Source organism: Limulus polyphemus, unplaced genomic scaffold, assembly GCF_000517525.1.
Source record: "Limulus polyphemus unplaced genomic scaffold, Limulus_polyphemus-2.1.2 Scaffold644, whole genome shotgun sequence".
Taxonomy (NCBI): domain Eukaryota; kingdom Metazoa; phylum Arthropoda; class Merostomata; order Xiphosura; family Limulidae; genus Limulus; species Limulus polyphemus.
The window spans coordinates 237,237-247,619 of record NW_013666254.1 but is presented as its reverse complement, the minus strand read 5'-3'; the positions used below and the strand labels follow the sequence as shown (position 1 = coordinate 247,619).

Genomic DNA, 10,383 nt, shown 5'->3' with positions numbered 1-10,383 from the left:
AGGGACAGAAAGGTGCTTCTTGTCATGGAACTGCTAAATTTATTTTCTAGTTTCGTAGTAAAGGTGCGTTTGTTTCTAGAATTAGGCTTTCTCGTCTGTTCCTTTGACACATATTGAGCTGAAACCAATGAGTTCTGGAGTGAAATAATATTCCGGGTGATGCCTCGCCTTTTATATGTCGTCATCTGAGCCATAGCCAATCAACAACGGGAAAAACATCCATTTATCAGCGCCATGCTGTGAAGCCTGTGCTCTAAAGCGAGGCCACCAGAAATCACGTAGGAGGCTGAGACTTGTTTTGCGAGTGAGATCAGATCGGCGCCAATGTCTTCTGCACAATGGCTACCGACTCCCAGGGTCTGTACACAGGCACAAGTAGCGTGTACTCTCTGACAAGCACACACGTCTGTAGGAGCAGCGATATGCAGCTCGCGAGCTCGCAGACCAGTTTCATTCGCGACCCTGCCGAGTTCAAATACATGGCGCCGCAGCACCAAAGCCCTAACGGGCACGCTCTCAGCCCTCATCCCCAGTGGGTCGGGTTCTCCCCGCATGGAGACCCGGGAACATGGCCGTCCAGCATGGCTCACCCGGGTCTACATCAACAAGACATTAAACCACCACATCACGCCGGAACTGAAATACACCCTGGTGCCCTCGCTCATCACCGTCCCTCACAGCACATGCCAGCGTCCTACCCATGGCACCCTTCATCATTGGCAGCACCACACATGGCAAGTATGGCGTCACCAGGAAACGGATCTTCGCCCTCGCAACGTCCAACTTACGGAATGAACGGTATGCTGACCCATGCAGGTGGACAGCTTCAGCCAGTCATGAGAGACATGTCCCAGCATCTACAAAGTGACCACAATACGCATAATCATCATTATCTCGACCCCATACATCATCGTAGTTTGAACTCAAGGTCAGTCGATAGTAACCACACCGTAATCAATGAGTCACCACCGCCCAACTCTGATGACCTGGAGAATTTCGCTAAGCAGTTCAAACAGAAACGAATTAAGCTAGGATTCACCCAAGCTGACGTGGGCTTAGCCTTAGGGACACTTTACGGCAATGTATTTAGTCAGACGACCATTTGCAGGTTCGAAGCTCTGCAGCTGAGTTTCAAAAATATGTGTAAGTTGAAACCACTGCTCTGTAAGTGGTTGGAGGAAGCTGACAGTTCCACTGGTTCACCAACATCTCTTGACAAGATCGCTTCCCAGGGTCGGAAACGGAAGAAGAGAACCAGCATTGAAGTATCTGTGAAATCAGCGCTGGAAACTCACTTCCTGAGACAACAAAAACCGATGGCTCAAGAGATAGCAAGCCTTGCCAATAGTCTACATTTAGAAAAAGAAGTGGTGAGAGTATGGTTTTGTAACCGACGCCAGAAAGAGAAGCGGATGACTACAAACGTAGACGTCGCTGGAAACCCTCGGACAAACACTGGAACGGTAAAGGGGGGACACAAAACTGATGGGAACCAAAATATGCTTTTAAGGCATGCTGATGGTGGCTACCTCAACAATAGCCCACAATTCCAGTCTCACTCTCACAGCCCGCCTATGCTCCACTCACCCCAACCCCAGTCAGTCAGCCATTGCATTACTACCATCGGACAGACCCTGACCGCTCACCGACAACTCACATGACTTGTGATCTAATTATATACACACTGTGTAAGAAAATACGATATTTGCCACGTTAACAGGCCTAAAGTTTACACATGGTGCATTGTATAAATAATGGCCTGCTTTGTTTGGTTAGTGAACTGAAGATTTATTTGTGCTCATTCCGAAAGCTGTTAGAATTTCTTGTATAAAAAAAGTCTCGTGATGGCGTTTTAGCTGTTGTGTTTTCGTGCCAATATTCTGTTTTGTATCACTGTGCCCCAGTTGAGCCAAGATTCTCCTGTACAAAGTACAGCTGAGACGGAACGGGAGCTTGCGTGGTTTTGAGAAAGGACGAAAGGTGAGAAAGAGCGAGCTTCCAACTAGTCGAAGCACGGGACAAGCGTAGAACAAACAGTTAACGTGAGGTAAGGTCATGTGCGGTGTTTTCAGACTTGCTCTTGTTAATTTACAGTTTTCGGACTAACTTGTGAAGAAACCAGCTTTGTATAGTCTTTTGAACTTTTAGGCTTTTGAGAACAGCAGAAAGTTTAGTCTTTCATTTAGTTGCAGCGGGGGATAGCACAGTAAACCTAAACAATAATTAGGGTATAAAACTGGTATATGTAAACCTCTGATAAATGTGAAATATTAAATTATATACAGTGGTTGTGCGAAATTGGAGCACGAGGCTAGATAAATAAATATTTTATGTGAGATTTTACACCTAACGACGAAAGAAAACAATAATAATATTGCAAATGATAAGCTTCAGTTTGTCAGGAAGTATGATAATGTTTTAGAGATAAGTGTCTGGATTTTAATTTTAACCCCCCCCCCCAACAACATTAGTGTAAATCGCAACATTAGTGTAAATCGAGAAAGAAACAGTTTTCAGGCTTAACTCTGAAAGATGTTTTCGAAAAGTGTTATGAATATCATAGATAGTTTATATATTATTTACTACAGTCATGCACATTAGAAAGCACTGTAACCCCTTTGTATAATACCCACAGGATTAAGCAGAGATTTTACTGATTTTATGGTAAAAATTTGAAGGTTAATTAAACAGATTACTTTAAACAATATTTCCAATACCAGGTTATGCAAAATGAAACTAACTTAGATTATCCAGATTCAAATCCATAATTGGACTCTCGAGATTACAAAAGTGATGGCCATTAGCACTATAGTTAAGGTCTCAAATTTACTTTCAGTTTACTACAAAAAGAAAATAATTACGGTTAAAGTTAAAAAAATGACATTTTTACTGATGCTGTAAAAACGAAGTTGATGGTTGTTTTCCTAGAAAAAAACAACAACATTTGTTTTCAGTGTTAAAACTATCATTAGGTCAGAAAAAAGTTTTCGGAGGTACTTAAAATATAAGATGTCAGTTGTTATACAATATGGAGAAAGCTATTAACTGGATTATTTGAAGGACTGATCTTAAATCAGGGTGCGAGTTTTATTGTACTGATAGATTGAGCATAGATTTATACATAGCAAGTGATTTCAGTTCGTCTAAGTCGAACAGTGGAATTCAAGAAATCTAATCCAAAGTGCACTTCTTTGAATGTTGGTCGACATTACACATAAATATGAACACAGTCGGCTCACTTTTACACTTTCTTGTGTTTATATGTCATGCGTCTCTGTAAAATTCCAAAAATGTTCAGGGGGGGGGGGCGAAAGATAGTTTTAAAAGCAAACGGCTAATTCTGTAGACATAGAATAACAAATAGTATTTAATATTGGTGCAAGCATGAAATTAAATTTTAGTTTGTAATTGTTATATATATTCCATCCTTTCAATGTGGCACGAATATAACCGTAATTTGCTTACTGTTAGATTAGGACCATGTAATCTTACGTAAGTTTTCTATGTGGATATTTTTAGGGCAATTTGTGTTTGTTGTATTTCATCACAATCTGCTTATCACTTAATTTGGGTCTTGAAATTTTAAGTAAGTTTTTCTGTGTGGACATTTATGGGACAACTTATGTTGTTGTATTTTCTTAGAAAGTGATGAAAGTGGTTCTTGTCAGAAAACAGTTTGAAATAATAGAAAAAAATTCATTGGCAACTCCAAACTTTTAGTAAAGCTTTCATAAAATGAATAGAAGAAAACCAAATAAGAAATATTAGTTACATGGTAAATTCTCCTGTAGGAGTTACAAAACAAATAATTTAGCAAATATACCCATATATATGTGTATGTATAACAAAATATGTATTGATATATATATATAACAAAAAATATTTTATTGGCACAAATATTACAAAAACAGATTTGATGATTTAAAAGTAAGTACAAACTTGAGTAATTATAGCAACAAATATCCCTAATGTTATGAAAAAAAAGTCCTGAACTGGAACTCAGGGTAATTTGTTTCTTTATAATTCAGTGACATCATTAAGAAATAGTTGTCACTAATCGTGCCAGCTTGCATCATGTTTTAACCATCCTTACCGTTGTCTTGTAAATAGCATTCTTTCTAGATTACGTGTTTTTAAATAGGCATTTTGTATTTGATTTTTAATGAACTTCGAAGTTTTAATGCGTTTTGTTTTGGTAAGAACTACAAGATTGAGTTGTTCGTTAGTGAAGACACCCGGTGTTCCAAATAAAATGTAAACAAATCTCTAAGGGCAAACCCAATTCATTGGTTTTAGTTTCGGTTAAATTTATTACAAGAAAAGATCTGAGATTTTTTCCTAATCAGTAATTGGTTGTTTCAAACTATAATATTATTGTATTTGTAAATGATACGATACAGACATGATTTTTATTCTTTTAAAAATTCGTGTTTTCAATAGCAATAATATTTGTCTCAATCGTTTAAAGTTCTATCAAGTTGTTAGTGACCAACCAATGTAATGTTTTGTTTGCTAGGATTATTTAGTGAGGTTGGCGTTCTATTGCTAAATACAACTTCTTCAATTATCCTACTAATAAAATATTCAAACACTGTTCCATAAATTCCTATCAGAGATTACAAAATCTAATTCATTAAAATATTGGTATGGTATCTTAAACTAGCTATTAAAATTCGCTCAGAGATTATGAAACTATTTTTTCTAAAATTATCAGAAATTCTAAATCTTTTCAGAAAATGCGAAACTCAGCTATTGAAATATTGTAAGGGATTTTAAAACCCCAGCTTTTAAAATCATCTCTTAAAATCATTCAGACAATGCGAAACTTTGAATAATAAAATATTGTTAGGTGATCTAATGACGGTTATTTGACATGTCCAAATTCGTTTTAGATTCCACTTATTGAATATTTTGTTATAATCAAAGAAAGGATTGTTAAGTCCAAATATTGTTAGAGCTGATGTTTCCCACATTTTTAGACTCCCAACCTCTACAATATCTAGAGATATGTCATTTACATACCAGTTCTGTTTTGAATATTTAGTCATGTATTGTTTATGTATAAATAGGCTACATTTTTCACAGATTTAAAGATATGTAAAATACAGTTCAAATGAGTGATTAAAAACACTTTAGTCTCAAACTTGTTTTTTTATTTCTGGTATAATAAACTACCTTCATACTTTTTTCTGTGCAATTTGTACATTATATTTAGTTGTTTCCTTCTTTGTTAAAACGATTGTAAGAACCAGTTATGAGCTGTGAAATAGCGTGTACTAAAAGGATGGCATGACATCCTGCCATTTTCTGTATTAGTAAATTGTCTACGTTTTGTTACTAAATCAATGGCTTAAGTGAGTACACGACATTATGTATACTATATGACAAATCCCAAGGAAAACACGTACCGAATGTTAAGGAGTTTTTCAATTTCACACGCTATTTATTGGAAATCCTGATATAACACGAAATATCAACTTAGTTTTACATATCGTTTTAACAAACAGAAAAAAACATTCAACTTATGAAAATGATAAACACACTTAGCAATTGCTCAAGTGAGAATGGACTAAATGTTTCGATTGTTTGAAGTTAACTGTGCTTTAAGTTCGAAGCTTGGAATGGAGATAAAATGTGAAGAACTTTCCAGGTTTTACAATGTGATGAGGTAGTGAAATCCATAATGTCAATATTTTGATTTTTAAACCTTAAAGAAAACATAATCTTCCTTTGTTTAATGCCATAACATTCCCGGTGTTAGTTGGCAGAGTTCATGCTTTGCACTTGTATATTATTGTACTTGTACATGTATAGTTAATTGTACTATATATACAATAAGCATTTAATAACTGTATTATATATATAACAAATTGGAATTAGGTATAATAAACACCAGATTTTGTGACATAACAATTTTGTTCCTTTTGTTGTTATTTTTTTATAAATTGCTACGCTGTTTGATCTTGGATTTTGGATGATGTCGTGAACGGCTTATAAAAATCAATTCGATAACATTTTTTAGAATTAAGTTTAGCATACAGATTGCTGGCATATTAAACTAAGAACCGGTATTAAGAAACTGAAAACTAATATGATATTGCTCGAGTTTTCCAAAGCTGTCCATCCAATACCTAAACTACTCTAACACAGTTTTAACAAACCCGTCTCATATTGAGTTTCTAACACTATTTTGAAATGACAAAATTACATGTTTGCATATCACCAGATGTCGCTACCGACTACATAATGATCAAAAGAAAGACAAAATATTCTATCTAGTTATTTAAACAAATAAACACTCTTTTGATCTAACAGTGTTTTTATTAAGATTTTCTCTTTAAGTGAACTCAATAGAAAACTAATTGTAAGAAGTCCATGAAATTGGATGATACGGGAAAGTGAAACACTACCTACTAGCGCTGAGTTAAAGGCAGGAAAACATTTAAAACTGGAAACATGAATAATACCGTTCACAAAAAGTAACAAGTAGTTCAGGAGTTGTAATAAACGAGTTGTTTAGTTTCAGATGATTCAACGAAGGTGAGTAAGAAGGCAAGTTTTGTTGCATGCTGACATTGACACAGATAAAATGTGTTTCTATTCACTCTTACGATCTCCTTTATACGTGTCTGCTAAGACAGTAACCACGGGTCATTACAAGATGTTCATCTGGTGCGTTAAGGAAATTATGTGATTTATTTAGAATAACAGCTAAATCTTAACGTGCAAGTTACAAGATTATTTTCATAAAAATTGTAAGAAACGTCTAGATAAAAAAATGGATGCATAAAGAGCTTGATTTAAATCCTGATTTAGTGTGCTTTATAAAAAACTCTACAGTTTGACGAAAATAAGGTAAAATGTATAAGAAGGTACCGTAAACAAAGTTAACAGTCGCGACTCGTTTCGGCTTTAGCACGCCAGGGGAACTATCAGTCAGACGTGTTGAGTTGGGGAGGAAAAGTACGCGACACCGTCTCAACAAAAAGTGTGCATTGTGAGTGTAACGTAGAAGCGATGGGGGAAAAATAAAAAAAGATATATATATATTTGTGTATTCTTACAATGTTTATTTCTTGGTTTACTTGTTGGGTATAAAAAACAGTCCAAGTTAATGTCACTAAACCGCTTTCTACGCCTATTTCTCTAGCAGTTACTGTCTGATTGTCTGATCCTGTCTGATTTTTCTAGGTATCTGATTATCTGTTCGTCCATCTGTCTGTTTGCTCACTTATCTTTCTCGGAGTGTCTAACTACCTATCTGTTCATCAGTACGCTTGTCATATTCATCAACCTAATTTCTTTAAAATGAAAAATTCACTCTTTGCTTCTGCATGAGATTGTTTGATGAAAATGTGACAAGAAAAACATTTTGGGGGCACCGACTTTATTCAAAAGGGTAAAGTAATAATTGGATAAACTCGTCCTTTTCGTGAACGTTTAATGAGCTATTTATTAACATTCGATTTTAAGGCATTCATCAAATGTTCGAAAGAAGAAGATTACAAATCACCGAAGTTCATACTTTTCATTTATTTGTATGTACAGTATTTTCTCGTAGCAAGGAGATAGTTTTAAATCATACTTTTATTATTAGTATTCGTGTTAGGAAATAAACGAGTGATTGTTAAAAAAATTTCGATGTAGTTTCTATAAACAGGTGGTACTTCAGACTAGCTTTTCTGTTTCAGAGATAAAATGACTGTTCGAGCACTTTCGATATGTAGAATGTTAATAAAACTAAAACAAATTATGCAAACGTAATATACAAACAAAGATGCTTATGTTTGTTTGTTTTTTGTAATTAAGCACAAAGCTACACAATGGGCTATCTGTGCTCTGCCCACCACGGGTATCAAAACCCGGATTCTAGCGTTGTCGCTGGGGGCAAGATGCTTATGAGCTGGGAGAGAAACAGCAAACAAAACAAAACAAGCTCTAATTCACTGAAAAAAAATCTGGTATATATAACAACGTTTACCGTGGTTAACTTAACCATTGTAATTTCCTCAGTTTAGCACAGTTGGTTAATGTAAGTATTGCACCTAGTTAACTGATTTTTTTTGCTATTTAATGAATTAGTACTGTTGTTAAATTCAAATATCGTGTATAGTTTATGTAATAGGTCGTACCTAATTAACATAAATATTGTACGCTGTTTGCATAATTTAGTACAATTGGCTTATCAAAATTTTGTGTATAGTTTATGTAGTTTACACGATTAAAATAAATAGTATATACTGTTTATGTATAAATTAATGCAGCTGGTTAACTTAAGAATTGCACATAGCATGTAGTTTGTAACAGCGTACATTAATTATAGCATACAGTATTCATTGTCATATTGTTGTTTAGACTTATTTATAAACATATTTGCAATTAACATACTAATGTAAATATTACAATTAAGAAGAGCAAGAACAGAAATATCGACAAGTCTTTAGAAAATGAATCCAATTAAATACATTGCCGATCTTCACTTACATATATGCATTGACAAATCTGTCTTTTGATCAGGTTCATTTGTGCAAAACTGGTCAACTAGGGTTGCTGGTGAACTGATTTTGTACAGTGATTTTCCCATGTTTTCGGCTGACTAGCTTACCTTCAAAGTTTCAGTTCGACCTGAACATAAACGTTTCCTCTGCCTTTAGAAGTTGTATGGGCGTCACACCTCCTGCCGTCTCCACCAGACTACCGCGTGTTTGTGAGTGTGTGCGTAAAGATTGTCTACACCTAAAGCGTCAAGTAAGCTGCCCAATGTTCCTTCTAAGCACCTAGTCACTGTTAAAATTCACTGTTGAGAAATGGGAGCTGGAGGGTGGTAGGGTGGGGGAAGAGGAACTTATAGTGATTTTGTTTAAAAGAACGAAAGTTCCTTGATCTCATTGTGCATTTTCAAATCTCTTTTGTTTTCAATAGTCAGTTTTATACGTTGTCTACATTTGTAGTGAATGATATTTTCTAGATTAAAGCTTTTACGTTGTTATTTTTCATACGTCACGCGTCTGATAATATTTAGGCTAACACTATATGACTGATAATTAAAATTCATAAAATAGTTGCAAAATGCATGAGAAGAGTAAAAGGTCACAAAAACCTAATATGTGAAATAAAGAAAACGTGTTTTATTTTTCACGAACTTCTGAGCATATTAAAGTGAACATTTAACTTAAACTTCTGTCAACAGTAACCATGGAAGCTTTATTCAGTCACAGTTCAACGCGAGACAGAAACCTTAACTATTTTACGTAAGAAAACATATTTCTTCGATGGGTAGTCAGTATAAAAAGGCAGGTTTCTCAATGGCTATTTAACATAACGAGGTTTCTATTGTGATTATCTAACACAAGAAAAAAAGGCTCCTAAAGTGGATCTTCAACAAAGACGGCTTTCTTGTAAAGTGAATATTTAACATAAGAAGGTATGATTCTACACTGATTATCCCAAGTAAGAACACTAGCTTCTCTACTGACTGTCCAACATAAGAAGACATACTTCAACATTGACTATCCAACATAAGAAGGTATGATTCTATACTGATTATTTAACGTAAGAAAGCACACTTCTCTATTAACCATCTAACATAAAAGAGCATGTTTATATATTGACAATTCAGCATAAGAAGGCAGATAAATGTTCGGTGTCATCAAAATGTAGTTCTGATACGGGCCGTTCCACCGCGATTTTATAACGGCTGTGGTTGTCAAGTGACTTGCTGACTTGCACATTCAAAATTGTTGTAATATAGCCTACTCAACCCTCTTTACATTTATATATTAATATCAGCTTTCTCTCCGTCGCTTAGTAGGATTTTCTAATTTTTTTTACTCAAGTTTTTTAGAAAATTACATATACTGTTTTAATTTTGTGTGAATGTTTTCTTGTTTTGTAGTGTATTTTAAATATATATTACGTAGGATTGCTAAACTATCTATGCTTAACTATATTTCAGTCTTCTCAGGCTAGTTAGATGTGATATAGCTATTTCAACTAAAGCAACTTTATTTTTTCGTGTGAGTCTTATAAACAGAATAGTATCTCTATGCAAATAAAATTAATATCTATGAAAGAGCGTTTTTGAACGTTAATGCACATTGTTTCATGTAATATAGAAGCTTTATTAATATCTGTGAAAGGGCATTTTTCAACGTTAATGCACATTGTTTCATGTAATATAGAAGATTTATTAATATCTATGAAAGGGCATTTTTCAACGTTAATGCACATTGTTTCATGTAATATAGAAGACTTATTAATATCTATGAAAGGGCATTTTTCAACGTTAATGCACATTGTTTCATGTAATATAGAAGCTTTATTAATACCTATGAAAGGGCGTTTTTCAACGTTAATATACATTGTTTCATGTAATATAGAAGC

General features: G+C 34.6%; 1 protein-coding gene across 6 annotated transcripts in view; it reads left to right on the top strand.

Moving 5' to 3' along the window:
• The first annotated feature begins 279 nt into the window (after positions 1-279).
• Positions 280-10,383, top strand: part of LOC106459655 (POU domain, class 3, transcription factor 4-like) — a 49,955-nt gene continuing 39,851 nt past the window's right edge. For 5 of the 6 annotated variants that reach the window (XM_013919294.2, XM_022386186.1, XM_022386185.1 and 2 more), the window contains exon 1: positions 280-2,047. In XM_013919294.2, coding sequence (XP_013774748.2) covers positions 339-1,661 — 1,323 coding nt within the window. In that variant the 5' untranslated portion in view covers positions 280-338 and the 3' untranslated portion in view covers positions 1,662-2,047. Of the gene's footprint in view, positions 2,048-8,517; positions 8,550-10,383 lie in introns of those variants that run through there. The other variant, XM_022386189.1, reaches the window with a different exon arrangement.